General features: G+C 39.4%; 1 protein-coding gene across 2 annotated transcripts in view; it reads right to left on the reverse strand.

The window, feature by feature from the left end:
- CBFA2T2 (CBFA2/RUNX1 partner transcriptional co-repressor 2) overlaps positions 1 to 15,314 on the reverse strand; it is a 159,901-nt gene extending 144,587 nt beyond the window's left edge. For both annotated transcript variants that reach the window (XM_019633519.1, XM_019633517.1), the window contains exon 1: positions 15,176 to 15,314. In XM_019633519.1, coding sequence (XP_019489064.1) covers positions 15,176 to 15,209 — 34 coding nt within the window. In that variant the 5' untranslated portion in view covers positions 15,210 to 15,314. The remainder of the gene's footprint in view (positions 1 to 15,175) is intronic.
- Between the last annotated feature and the right edge of the window lie 6 nt (positions 15,315 to 15,320).

The raw sequence follows: 15,320 nt of genomic DNA on the forward strand, positions 1-15,320 counted from the left end.
AGACTAGATAAATTGTGGTATATTTTTTATGGTGGAATTCTACAAAGCAATGAGAATGAACTATTGTCCAATAAAAGAAGCCAGATACAGACGAATACACAGTATATGTCTCTAGATAATGTTCTTTTTTTTATTTTTAAGGCAAAATTAATGCATGGTGACAGAAGTCAGGATACTGGTTACCCTGGGTATTGGTTAACCCTGGGGGAGAGGGAGGAATAGTGACTGGCAGGTGAAAGGTGCACTTCTGAAGTACTTGATCTTAATGTTCTATTTCTTGATCTAGATAGCAGTTACACAGGTATGATCACTTTGTGAAACTCATTGAGCTGTACATTTATGATTAAGCATTTTTGTTTAATAAAAAGTTTACATAAAGAGAAAAAAAATACAGGGAAAAATAAATATTGTCAAGCTGTCTTCCAAACAGCTATTACAACTAATATTTTCATTTATCTTTTAAACATCTTGCAATTATTAGCCATGAGCAAAGTTATTTTCATTTAAAACATAATTCAAGATTTGACAAGCTTCTAATATATATATATATATATATTATATATATATATAAAATATAATTCAAGATTAAATTACTGGCTAAAGCCACATTTTTAGCCACCTATAAACTGGAATCCAAGTGTTGAGAAAACCAACCCAGAGATCCCTTCTCATATGCCATACTGTCTACCTAGATACAAGGACCTATTTCAATAACAAAAATGTATTCATCTGTTACTGACAGATCTTTTCCCAAAGGTTTCTTGTTTTAAATGTCATCATTCAGGGTAAATTTAATAAAACCAGACACCCTGTTTTCCCCCTTAATCTGTGGGATTGATATCAGTCTGTCATGTTCTAATATTTAATTGGCATGGATTGTCTGCCTGTTTTCCCTATGATCGAGAAAAGGGTTCACATGTAGACAGAATTGATTTGGCAAATGAATAAACATACAAAGAGATTCTTTTCTTAAAACAAGTTTGTGTTCCACACATGGCCAAACCATCACACAATTAATTCTTCAGCAGCCTCCAAGCTAAAAAGCTAGAGTCAAACCCATTAAGCCCTAATGGGATCCCAATTTCCTATTTCTGAAAGCAGAAGTTTAAATAAACCCCTCTTGGCTTATAAATCCTATTCAACCATCCAGACAATCCTGTCACACATAGTTCCAAATCTGCATTTATGAATATGTGCCACAATCAAAAACGCTTTGATTACTGCACATTACAGCTTTTGCTGCCACAACCAACATGTGCTTTAAAAAATTGGGGAATTTCAATTGCTTTAAAAAATGGAAATGATAGCCTTAATTAGAAAAGATGACTGATAAATTAAATGTGACCCAACTGTTGTCTCCAAACTTTACATGTTTTAATAATCTGCATAAGTTATCCTATTTACCTGCAGCCACTAAAACAAGCCATTGTTAAAGGTTGTCAGATACCATGTATAATGTAATCTGGTCCAAGGATTTTATCAGGATTCCCTCAGGACTTCTTGCCTTTGAATTCATAGAACTAGAGACTGTGGAATGAAAAGGACCTCAGAGATCCTTTATCTTTGGATTTTCCTATATTTAGAGCATTTTTTCTCCTCAACAAAAATGTGAGTACTACTATGTGCACATAATAGGTGCTCAAAGTGAGTTCAAGGACATAATAGGGGCAGCAAGAGCAGAGTATCTAATCACTGCCTATGTTTTTGTGCTGATAAAAAGCAGTTTCACAAAAGTGAAAAGGAAGCTAACTTACTATTAACACAGGCACAAAGCTTTTAGGACAAGAGACTGAGGCAAAATATAATCCACAAGAACGAAAATAAGATAAGGCCAGAGTTCATCAGGAAAAGCTGATCAGCAGGCTGACAATATGAGTCAGTAATGTTCACTGTCAGAAGACATACCAGAGGGCAGCAGTCTTGACGGAATAGCAAAATTCCATCTCAACTGCTCCTTCATGCTAGAAAATAAAGGAATGTAATCCTACCAGCATCACTGGATATAAAGTGAGAACGAGGGGAAAAGGACAGAAATTGGTTCAAATAGTGGCTTTTAACAGGGAAGGCATGATAGAAAATCACCTGGGGAGCTATTTCAAAAAACATATCAGACCTGCTCCCTCAGAATATACCATAATATGTGTATCCCATTGATATCCTAATAAATAAATCAGAGGTAATTCTGATCACACACTACCAATCCACCCACCCTGATTCTCACCCCAAAGGAAAATCAGTTCCCCCGTTGTCTAGAACCAGAGGCTTAAAACAATGGAAAGCTTACTCAGAGACTACATAGGTTAGGGGAGCTGTTTAATGAAACAATCAGCTAAACTGTTGTATATTTTATATCCTATTCTTCAAAACTTGGAGTAAAAAACAATTGTGAGAGAGGTTTAGCAGTATCTATAGAATTCCTGAAATTCTGAGTTATAATATTCTTTTACCTCCTTAACTTGATTCTTTTTGAATTAAGCCACTCACTAAAATACTCAAAGTCCTAGTGAGTGGATTAGACCTCACTATTTCATGCTGATGGCAATCCATCAACAGTACTACAGGCAATACAAACATCTACACAAGGCAATTCTCCCAAGCATGCTTTTTATAGCTGATAATAGTTAAGTTTATAGTACCAGGCAAAATGTCACCACCAGTGTCAATACCATAGCTGATTCCTCAATGCATCTGACCTACAGACAAATTCTTTAGCCTAACATTCAGTTTCCCATAGCTCTGCCTTACCCTGCCTTTTTTTAGTAGTCACCCCTTACCCTAGGGGAATACATTTCAAGAACCCCCTGTGGATGCCTATAACAGAGGATAGTACCAAACCGTGTATATACTATGCTTTTTCCTATACCTGTATACCTATGATAAAATTTAATTTATAAATGAGGCATAGTAAGAGATTAATAATAAACTAGAATTATATAACAATATACTATAAGTTATGTGAATGTGGTCTGTCTCTCTCTTTCAGAGTATCTTGTACTGTACTCACCCTTCTTCTTGTGATATGAGATGACATAATGCCTATGAGATGAGATGAAGTGAGGTGGATGATGTAGGCATGTGGCAGAGCATTAGGCTACTATAAGGGTAACCTGAACACAGCATTGTGATACCTCGACAGTAGATCAGATAACTACAATAAAAGGGCTACTATGAGACTTAGGTGGGGGCAGCATACGCATCGTGGACATGCTGAACAAAGGAATGATTCATGTCCCATGTGGGACAGGGCAGGACAGCATAAGATTTCACACTACTCAGGATGGCACACAATTTAAACTGTATTAATTGTTTATTTCTGGAATTTTCCATTTAATATATTTGGACAACAGCTAACTGTGGGTAACTGAAACTGCGGAAAAGGAAGCCACGGATAAAGGGGGACTGCTGTACTCATGATTTTACTCAGGAAGCATATCCTGTACCTCCCAGCCTGGATACCTTTGCTTATTCCGAGAGTCAGCAACTAAAGCCATTCCCCACCCTACCCCACCCACCCCTGTGCAAACCCAGCCCATTGCCTGTTTCAGAAAGAGGTGTGGGCTAACAGTTTTTACATTTTTTTAAGGGTTGCAAAAAAAGGATGCATGACAGAGACCATGTATCCCACAAAACCTAAAATATTTACCCTTTATAGAAAAATTTTGCCTGCTCCTGGCTTATTCCATTCTCAGGACCTGAAATGATTTCCTTGATCCCACTTCTCCATATCTACCAATCCAAGATCTACCCATCCATCAAAATGCAACTGACTATTTCCTGAAGCCTTTCTTGCTACCTTCAGTGAGATATGCTCTTTCTCTTTTAAATTTATCTCCTCTATCTCCTTTCACACACTTGTATCCCTTTAGTCACAAGGAATAGTTTCCAAACCCAAAATTGAGACGGATGGTCTGACATGACTACTGCATTAATCTAATTATTTTACTGCTTTCTGTCTTCCCCTTCAAATACCCTTCAAATCTTCATAGGGCCACCAGGTGCTCTTTTTAGAACACAATCTTAACTATGCCATTTCCTCATCCTTTCTTTTGCTCCATATTAGCTAAAGAATAAAATGCAGCATAAGGACTGGCCGAGTGGCTCAGTTGGTTAAGAGCTCACTCAAGAGTTTGAGCTCTGAGCAACAGCGGTTCGATGTCCGGCCTGAGCTGTGCCAGCCGCTGAGCTGCCAACAGGTGGCAGGATGGCTCAGCTTAAATAAATAAATAAAATAAAATGCAGCATAAAAACCTGGCCCCTGCCTGCTTCTCTACGCTCACCTCCTGCCATCCTTCACCTAGTACTTTATACTCCAAAGATATCACTACTTTTAGTCCCCTGCAAATCTGGTCCAGTCTTAACTTCCCCCATCTTCTACTTGGGTCACACACTTCGCTGGTAAAAGTACAAAAACTGCTACGCCATCTCCAGAGAGCAATTTGGCAAAGTCTATCCAAATTACACAAATTGTAAACTCCTTGCCCTAGCAATATTACTTACAGGAATTTGTTCTACAGATTTATGAAGTGGTATTTTTTACAAATTTATGCAGCACTGTTTGAAACAACAAAAAACTGGCATGAAAATGTCTATCAGCAGTGGACTGTAGAAAAACATATTACGCAACCATACAATATGTATGAAATACAATACAAAAATGAGGAAGTTCCTTTATGTATAATGTTATATGGCCTATAGGAATACATCCTAAAGGACACAGAAAAAACTGGTCATGCTAGTTGCCTCCAAGAAGGGAAGAGTGGCTGGAGCAGAGGTGAGGGAGGCTGTTCACTAAGTAACACTTTTACCTTTTAAATGTTGAATTATATAAGTACATTGCCAGTCCAAAAATTAATTTTTAAAAATGTTGAAAGGAAAAAACAGATTTGGTTTAAAACAGGTGTCATTTTTTTCTAAGAAGCCTTTTTTGAAACACAGCCACACATGCATGCACACACATGAGGTCAGATGCCTATCCTTAGTGGCTCTTACTGTGCTATTATCACCTCTTACCATTTGGTACTGAAACGCAATCCATCTGTCTCTCCCCCATTGGACTACATCTAAACTTCTCCAGGGCCTTAGAACTCTCTTTATTTCCCCCAGCATCTGGTACTGGGGGCTCAAAAAATGTTTATGGAAGTAAATGAGTATTTGTAATCAAGAGTATCTTAGAAAATCAACGATCTTTAGTCATTGTAATGATAATTCCTTATAGTCCACCTCCTAGTACAATTAGCTGCATGTCTGTCTTTTCAGTAAAATACAAATATTAGGCCCCTCAAATAAAGGATTTATTGAACTCAACTACCAGAGTAAAGAGAACCAAGGGACTGAAGTGAAAAGTGAACTAAAATAATCCACAAAAAAGGGGGACATTCCCATAAAGACAACCAGGAATTGATTTTAGGATTTCAAATCACTATTTAAAAACTATGTTTTTTTTGGAAACACTCATTTACCACATCATTCCTCAGAGTCCAACAGCCAATAAATTTGTATGTACTATTTTAAGACCTATAGAAAGCTCCCAGCAAGCCAAGTATTGATGTCCACAGCTGCAGCTAGGTGCCCAGTAGCTCTGAGGCATGTTTGCCATCCCATCTCCTTTCTGAGAAATTCCCTACCTCCATTGATGGAACCAGAATCTTTGCTTTATCATTTCCCAATACAACTCACCCCAATAGCATCAATTACAAGGAAAAAAGATGGACCGTCACTGTCCAAACTTAATTAAAACCAAGTTGCCAAGGCTTTCATTACAAGAGCCATTGACAAAGTGTTAGGACAAAGAAGGAAAGATAAGCTGGAAGATCTTTGAGGAAAGCGACTGAATCTTGCACTTAGCCCACTTCTTGCATCTGGCAGCACCACAATATGGTGTTAAATGAACAAAAGGGGTTTTTTACTTTATTTGTATTGTTTAAATGTTAAAAACATATTCATATACTACTTGTGTAAAACAAAGTAAGTATGAAAAAGGGGAGGGTACTGAGTTGGAGTGTACTGTAGTAATACTGACCAAGTTCTTGTTCACCTCCCATATTAAATTGCTACTACCGTATTTCTATACAATCACTTTTTTTTTTCTTGCAAACTTGTTCTGATAAACAACTATGGAAACCACTAAAAATGGAGATTACAAAATCACTCATATAATAACAAAGGGTGTTCAAAACATGCTTTTACAGTCCCTCAATTGATTTTTTGTGTGCCAGAAAGTTAAGAAACTGGTTCAAGAATGCTGGAAACTTGCCATTGAATTTCCAAAGTGTACTTTTTTTTTTTTATTGTGCTTCAAATAAATAGATAAAATAGTTTCAAAAAAAAAGATGTTGAGGGCAGGCCGAGTGGCTCAGTTGGTTAAGAGTTGGCTTAAGAGTGCGAGCTCTGAGCAACACGACCGCTGGCTGGATTCCCACATGGGCCAGTGACACTGCGCCCGAGCTGAGCTGCCAACAGGTGGCAGGATGGCTCAGCTGGTGTAACAACAAGGTTGTCTGTTCGATGGTGGGCTATGCCCACCCGCAACTAAGACTGAACTCGGCACCTTGAGCTGAGCTGCCACCCGGATGGCTCAGTGGATAGATCGTGCACTCCTAACAACAAAGCTGCTGGTTCAACTCCCACATGGGATGGTGGCTACGCTCACCACAACTAAGATTGAACACAGCGCCTTGAGCTTAGGGGCTGCAAGCTGCTGACGGGCAGCCAGATGGCAACTGGCGCCCTCCACAACGGAAGATTGAAGAACAACAACTTGCCGGTCCCCTTCCCCAATTCTCCAACACTGTTCCCCTCCCCCAATTCCCAACAAAATCTTAAAAAAAAAAAAAAAGATGCTGAGAACTTGTCAAAAGGACACAAGAACTAGCTTGAAGGGGTTCCCACTGGCCAAATCTGGGACAATGTGAGCACCTCAATAAATAATGATAGTAACAGATTATAACCTATTGAATAAGAATCCATATTAATACATATATAATTAAAGGTAAGAAATAATTAAAAGAAAAATTCTGTAATAGAATGTTAACTCGTAAGTGAAGAACTGATAGAAATAGAAAATCATAGTATCACTATCATAATAATAACTGACTCAGGCAAACATTAAAAGATGCTAAAACTAGTGGGTAAAAGTTGGGTGAAAACCATTCATTACATGGACTCGGTATCTCCCCACAAGATTCTTACTAATTAAAAAGGAAAGAAATAACAACACTATAGTAAAGAAATTTGGCCGACATCACCTTAAACAAATGATCAGAATTATCACCAGTGCTAGACAAATAGACATCATGTGCCTCTGGATATGAAGCACTGGGGACACAACACCACTTTGTGATTTCCTGCCAAAATGCATAATATGAATCTATTCATATGGAAGACAAATTCAAATTGAGGGACATTCTACAAAATAAATAAATGGCCTATATCATTAAAAAAAGTCAAGGTCATGAAAGATAAGACTGAAGGATTCTTCCAAACTGAAGGAGACAGGAGATCAGACAACTAAATACATGTGATCTTGGAATGGCTCCTAAACTAGAAAAAAATTTTTTCTTCCTTTAAAGAAAATTATTGGAACAAATGGCTAAATTTGAATAACGTCTATATATTAATAATACTGTATCACAGCTGTATCTCTTGATTTTGATAAGTATTTTTAGGTACATAAGAGAATGTCGTAATTTAGTGAAAATGTACATTAAGTTATTTAGAGAAAAGAAGTAGCACATCTGTAACTTACTCTAAAATAGTTCAGAAAAATAATGTCTATATAAAAAGAATATATAAAGTGTTGACACATGGGGAATCAAAGTGAATGGCATATAGGAATCTTAACACTACTCTTGCAACTTTTTCTTAAGTTTGAAATTATGTCGAAATACAAGTTTAAAAAAAGGAAAAACGAGTACAAGAAGTGTTTCTTATAATGCAGATCACCATCCTTGAATATGCTTGTGTTTTTAAGCAGCTTATAGTATCTTGTAATATGTTTAAGAAGAGATAAGAGTGTAGTTTAAACCACTTAGCCAGACCAACCCACCAAGGGAAAATTGAGGAGCTTATGAAAACTGGAGCAGCTGAGCTCTAAGTAGCTCTAGGCCACTGGAGAATGAATGCCAGAGGAACTAAGATCATCATCACCTCCTTCCCCTACTTCTTTCTCCCTTACCACTCAGAACTTTCCTCTCCTAAACCACCTCTACCTTTAATCTCAGCTGTAAAGGACTTGCTTTCTGCCTGCCTTCTCCTCCCAAGGTTGGCTCCACTTCTCTAGGAGGAAACAAAATGGAAAGACATAATCAATATTAAGGACAAAAACACCCTGCCATATTTTTGATGGCGGAAAATGTCAATAGAATTTTAGCTTTTATTGATGGGTTTGGGGAGACAGAGGACAGGTAGTAGTAGTAATGGGATGGTAAACTAGCTAAAAACTATGTGAATTAGAGAAAAGCCATCAGTGTGATTAGTGCAGCTCTAGGGAAATAAGATAAAAATGACTAAATCTGTGCTATTTGAATGTCTGTTCTGATGTGGCTTTGAAAAATTAAAAGCAGGCAGGACCTCTGCATGGAGATGGCTAAGTTAACAAAGGAATAAGGGAAACATTCGTAAGAGAGGAAAAGGTCAAAGTAGTGTGTCAAGGGAGCTGTGCTATGCCTGGTATTAACATTTCACTTGAGCTGCTAGAGAGGTCAGATTACATATTTGTCGCCATCAGCTAATTGAATTGAAAGGTCTAGCCAACTCCAAAGCTATAAATTCAGACAGAAGGACACCAAGCTCTGAGTTATTCTGAATTTTACTTTGACTTCTGAATTTAATAGAGGGGTAAAATAAAATCTTAAAGGGCTGCAGAGTAAAGACTCACAGCATAGTCCATATACTGTATTTGATGATCCGTATTTGACAGCCCCTCACAGGGCCAAGCAAAATTAGCATGGACATTTCTTGGGCTTTTGATGTTCATTATTATCATCTGCTTCACCAAGATCAGTAAACACATAGGATGCATTGTCAAAAGCTCTGAGAGTTTCTTTTTTTTTTAAATTCATCTCTAAGGCCAATTCAGAATATGCCTGAACAAAACCAAGACTTAGGGCAGCGGTCTTTAAATCATATCCCAATTCCTGGGACATTTTAAAATAAGAAAAGACTAATTATGGAAAGAAAGTGGTTGAAGAAAGAAGATAAATCAAATATCTTCAGGGAGCTCTAGGATCCTAGGGAACACATGTCTAAAAACCTCTAGTTAGTAAAACGAAGGAGCCATGCGATACAGAGTAAAAAATAGTGGGTTTTGGACTCAGATCTCAATGTATAATGAATGAACTCAACACCAGGATTGAACTAAGTTTAAATAGTGCATCTGCTACTGATTAACTGGGTGACCTTGGGCAATTTATTTAGCTTCTGAGCCTTATTTCCTCATCTGTAAAACAGAGATACTAACTCCCTCCCAAGGTTGTCCTAAGAATTATATGAGATGACACATAAAAAGCGCCCAGTAGAAAACCTAGCAAAGACTCGTTTTTTAAAGACTTCAACTGGACTTAAAAGTCAGATTCAGTTGACATATCTGCAATGGAGTCGCTTCACATGTTTAATTTATGGTGCCCCAGCCCTTATAATTTCAGATAGCCTCCAGGGCTTCAATGGGCCAGAGACAGAAACCAGAGACAGAGGCAAAAAGCTACTTAACCAGCCATAATAAAACCCAGAGACAGGCTCTGTCACATGTACATACACTAGGTCATACTGCACATGGGGCCGGTCAGTACAGCGCTAGTGAGACCCCTTCTCTTCTTGGTATTCTTACCAAGCAGAAAAAATTACCAGGGGAAAGATTCTCCCTCATTAGTCTTCAAGCTTTCAGGGATTTGAAGTAAATCTTTACAACTGAGTAACCGCTTTCTATAATATGAGGTTCAAAACAATACTCTAAAACTAAGAAATGAGGGTAAAACTGACAGGCAAGAAATATTTCTTTCCCACCTTTCCTCTTATTTTTTTCCTTCCCCTGGAAGAGGTATGAGCTTAGTGAATTAACTCACGTTGATCCTAGCGCTGCATTCATTCATTGTACACTATCATTTAAATGATCCTCCCCACCTAAAAGTAGTCATTAAATTCAAGTAATGAATTATAAAGCCTAGATTTGTGTACCCTATACAACAGGCTAAAATACTCAAGAACAAGCTTAAAGTTAGTCTGCTTATTTTTAGAATCTATCTGTATGTAGGAAAGCCATCCAGTTCCAAACCAGCATAAATGTATTCAAAAGTCAAAGATGAAGACAAAAATCATTAGTGTCCAAAACATTATTCAATTTAGTAAGTCCCAACTCTCAAAAGAAGTAGTCAACAACCTTCAAGACAACCTCAAAAGATAACTTTGTTCCTAATAGGAAAATCTATGCTCATCTTTAAATAAGGACTCACTAAAAAGTCAATTCTAAATCAATATGCAGATAGCAGCTGATTAAGTAATTAAGGTTTGGTAGCAATATTACTCTCATTTCACTCAACTCTGCCATGGGGTAGAGGTGGGGTGGGTGGGGTATAAAACGTGGGGCAGCAAAGGTTCTGAACATTCTTCCCAACAAGGAGAATCAGCCAGAAAAAGTTCTGTAGTGCAGAAAATGTTTAGATATCTATAAGCACTGTTTTCCCCTACTTTATAATGTTGTATTTGATCACTTAAATGACCTTTCAAAATGTAGAAACTTCACAGTGACACAAGTGTAGGAACAAGGGTTCGATTTTCACATTCATTAATGGACCGACACATTTTAAACAACAGCTACCTTAATGTTCAAAGCTCAGGCTCTGTAGTCAGGATGATCTAGATTTTAATCTAGCCTTGGTTATTTATTAGCTCTATGACATCTAAGTCAATTTCCTAATTTGTAAAAATAAGTATTTATATCTATCTAAAAGAGTGGAGGATTAAAAGGCACAAGGTGAGTATAATGCTTGGCATGGTATCTGGCCCAAAATAAACATTGAATATTAGTCATTATTATTATTAGGCAGGAATTCTCCCCATTTATAGATTAAACAAACAACTGAGTCTCAGAAGTTGAATAACTTCCCAGTAAAACTGGGCCTCAAACCCAAAGTCTGCCTCCAAATCCTGCTTTTTCCATTATGCCAAACTGCCTCATGTGTATCTATCTCTGCCTTTTTAAACAGGCTACTAATGGCAATTTAACTTGTCTTGATTGTGTAGTCGTAGATTATGATGTTTTTAATCTTACTCCATTGTTTTTCTTACCCAATAGTATGGGGAGAAAATGACTCAATACATCAATGTGGTATAGAAGGTAAGGACCACAGGAGAGGATGAGATCCTGCTCTCATTATCAGTATGATTACCTGGGGAAGCCCCTCTCCCCTCCATCAGAGTTGTTGCCTTTAAATCTGCTATGAGCTGGGCTCAGACAAATATCTTTGTTTGAAGTATGCAGAATATAAGCAAGCTTTCAGTAAAAGTTTGAGGAGTTATCCTATTAACAAGGTATACAAGCTTCAATCAGTCATGGTCCCAGCAGGAAAGACAGCACACTCCAGTAAGGATAATTCATGAAGGGTTTAGTAAGGGAACTATAAAGGTGTGGGCAGGGTATAAGACAATCACAAGGGATAATTCCCGTGCCCTGGGACTAGTGAGAGCACCTCTAAGCCCCAGGAACAAAGGAAATAAAACTTTCCAAACCTAAAAGGAGCGAGTCATGTAGAAAGAACCACCTTTAGAGCAATAGCAATCTTCAGCCAAGGGACATAGCCAGCCAGAGGCAACACCCATAAGAAGGGAGCAGGGTAATTAAATTCCACAACCTCAGAAGGGAAGGAAGCCCACTGATGTAGTCCATGTAGGTAAGTCAGCCTCTCAGGGCAGAGAACAGAGTGGGACAGGAAAGAGAGTGGTCCAGGGGAGCAAGTGGAAGAAGACACCTAATTCAGCCTCAGAGAAGTCTGGTGCACTTTCACATCTCTATCCTAATGGCTAAGTGCCAGCCTGATAAGGAAAGTTACTGAACATGACAATTCTCACCCCTTTTGAATAGGAAAGCACAGGGTCTATCTACCATAAAATATTTGTAAGCGAGTTTTTCATTAGTCTGGTCATTTACCATTCCATTTGGAATTGTTCAGAATTCTTTGACGGTCCAATGATTTACATGCCTTTGCCCATGCTTACGAACTTTCCACTTATCTTGCTAGGCAAGATAAAATCACAAAAATACAGATACTATCATAACCCTCAAGGAGCTTACAGTAGTTATGGGTTTATATTCTTAGATAACTACAAAGGCAGAACAAGGTAAGTGCCACCAGAAAGGAAAGAGCTGTGGTGCTGTGCAAAGTTCTGGAACAGGCTTCCTTGCCATCTGGCCTCTGCCAGGCTCAACTCCAGCCAGAACTCACTGTTATCCTATTAACAAGGTATATAATAAGCTTCAATCAGTTTCCCTGCGGATCCAGATATGGAAAACTACTCACCAAGCTCTCAACAACCTCCAAATTTCCACTATACCAACAAGATCTGCTCCTCCTCTCCTTCTTAAGGCTGGTTTGAATTGTTACCTCCTTACCTGAAACCTTATTGGGCTCTCAACAACAATTAGTTATTCCTCCTCTGCATTCCCAAAAGCCTTTGCTTCAAGCACTTAAAGCACTTTATCATTATCCATGCACCTATGCAGGGCCCCCACTAGACTGTTGAGATCTTAAGTCAGCTTCGCATCCTCAGCCACTAATAGCACCCAACAGAGTGTGTTAAGCACAGTGTACATGTATTACCTACCATATACATTAATATATATACATTACCAATCATCACAATAAAACTGCAAGTTAGGAATTCTTATCATCTCCATGTTACAGATGAGGAAAATAAAGTGCACAGAAAGGTTAAGGAATGTGCCCAAAATCTCAAGGCTAGTAAGGACTACACCCCAAGATTTCAACCAAGGCACACCTCCAGAACTGAATTTCAACAGACCTAATGGGTTGAAGAGGTCTCACTACAAGACCACGGTCTCCATCGCAGGAGGCATAGTTATTATTCACACACTGGGGTATGAAAAGACAATATTGGAACTTCTACTTATATTTGTTTTAGCTCATCTCTTTGTTAAATGTCTATTTTTGCACGTTATAAAATGTACATAATACAGAGTACAGTCAACACTAATTTAAAACAAACATTCACATGTGTGCGCATATTCAATCCTATTTACTGATAGAAAGAACACTAAAAACGTTTGAGGCCACAGCTCTAGACTACTTCCCCCAGAGACTCTGAGCTCCTACATTCTCTGTGCCTAGCACTTCAGTTAAAAACATTAGCCAAATGTTTAGACTATAGGTAAGCTTCTAGAGGCGAGTCTGCTCTTAGTCATTCATCTTTGTAAGCCCTACATCATCAGCACAGGGCCTGGTGCTTAGCAGATGGTCAGTGTTGAATCTAACTGTATGATAAGAACCTCACTGAAAAAAATCCTCTCCATATTTTAATGCAACTTACTATATGCTCCCAGATTAAAAGAAAATGTGTACTAAGCACTGCCTAGGAACACAGAATTGTCTGAGGAACACCAAAAATTCTTTTAAATAAATAAAACATAGTGACATAACAGAACCAAAAACTGTACTTTGGGACATATTTTAAACTGAAAACTGCATAAAAAAGATTTAGACATAAAAACTGAAGTTCAGGTAAAAGGTTCTTTCACTGTACAGGTATGGTGCACCTTTGTCAGACCTAAAGGTCACCTCTGCCTGCCTCTCTTTAGTTATAAGTCCAAAAGGAAGGGAACCATCAAAAGCTGTAACTGCAGACTTGACTATGAAGAAGCATCAGCTGGGTCCATCTACTTTACATTTCTTCAATCCAACATTTAATGGGTGTGGAACAAAGAAAGGCTGTGGTAAAGCCTCCCTTTTAGGTGTTGAAGATTGGCTCCCAGGCTACATTAGATTGCAGGATTTCTCCTGTTCCTCAGTTTCATCCTCCGCAAATTGGGCATACTCAAGTACTTAAAACTCTTAAGTTGTCACCAGAATTAAACGAGAGAAAACATGCAAAATAGATTTATGTTTCCTCATTTACCATGTCTCTCCCAGCTCCCAACTAAACTCACAGCCCAAGCTTGGTCTATCTAGTTTGTTGCTATATTCCCAGGGCCGAGAATGGTACCTTTTACTTAATAATTTAATAAATATTAGAAGAATAGAATGCAAAAGGCCTACTGCTCAAAAAAATGTTGGCTGTTATTGCTATTGTAACAAGAAACAATTAAAATTTTATTGTTTGTTATTAGGAGGCCCCCACCTCTCCCTCAGGGATCTCACAGTTTTAAGAGGTGCCGAGATAAATGCTGGAAATGGAGGAACCGAGGTAAGCAAACCAATTGGATCATAAAGCAAGACTAAAAGAGGACAAAATAAAATCTTAAATACACAACCAGAGCCAAATTTGGGGCTTTTCCGAGTGAAGTTCACCCTAGATGAGGTTTATTAGCGACTACAATGACAGTTTTCATGCTTGTGTATGTGCCAGAGCCTGTACCAAGCGTTCTACTGGCCTCACAAAACCCAATAACGGGGAGAGAGGACTGGTAAGCGGAGATGATCTTCACACCCCCATTTTGCAGATGCAGGAAGTGAGGTTCGGAGAGATCCAAGGTCACAGCCTGTAATTGGGGGAGCCAGGATGTGAACCCACGCAGTCCGACTCCTGACCCTGTACTCGGCAAGCCACTCAGAGGGGTCATCCTCTCTCCTCCAACCATCGGCCTTGTACATACCCCTCGAAATTAGGAGTGTACGGTTATTGCCACAGGAGCCGGACTTAGTGGCCCAGCGCTGGGAGAACAAAACAATCCCTTGTCCGTGGGCAAGTCGGATGGACACTGGCCGGGCCTGGGCTCCGAGGCCGCAGTCCCTACAGTTTCACTCACACCGTGAGCCCGGAGCCCTCCGGACGACGCAGCAAGCGTCCAGGAAGGCCCGGCCCGCCGCATGACCTTGGATCCGCCGCCCTGCTTCGGGCCTCAGTTTCCCCACCCCAGCCTCCCGCCGGGGGCCTCTCCGGAGCTCGCGCCCGTGGAGCCGCAGGCCTCTCACACGCCCCCTTCAGCCGCCCGCTTTCCCGCCCCGCTTACGCTGGAAGGCGGCCGCTCCAGGGACGCCCACCATCGCCAAGTGCCTCCGTCGCAAGCCTCCCGCCTCCACCCGCCGCCAGGGTCCCTCGCAGGCACCGCAGCAGGACCTGTAGTCACCAAGCTCGCCAGCCCCAGCGCGGCCGCT

Source organism: Hipposideros armiger, unplaced genomic scaffold (assembly GCF_001890085.2).
Source record: "Hipposideros armiger isolate ML-2016 unplaced genomic scaffold, ASM189008v1 scaffold_1335, whole genome shotgun sequence".
NCBI lineage: Eukaryota > Metazoa > Chordata > Mammalia > Chiroptera > Hipposideridae > Hipposideros > Hipposideros armiger.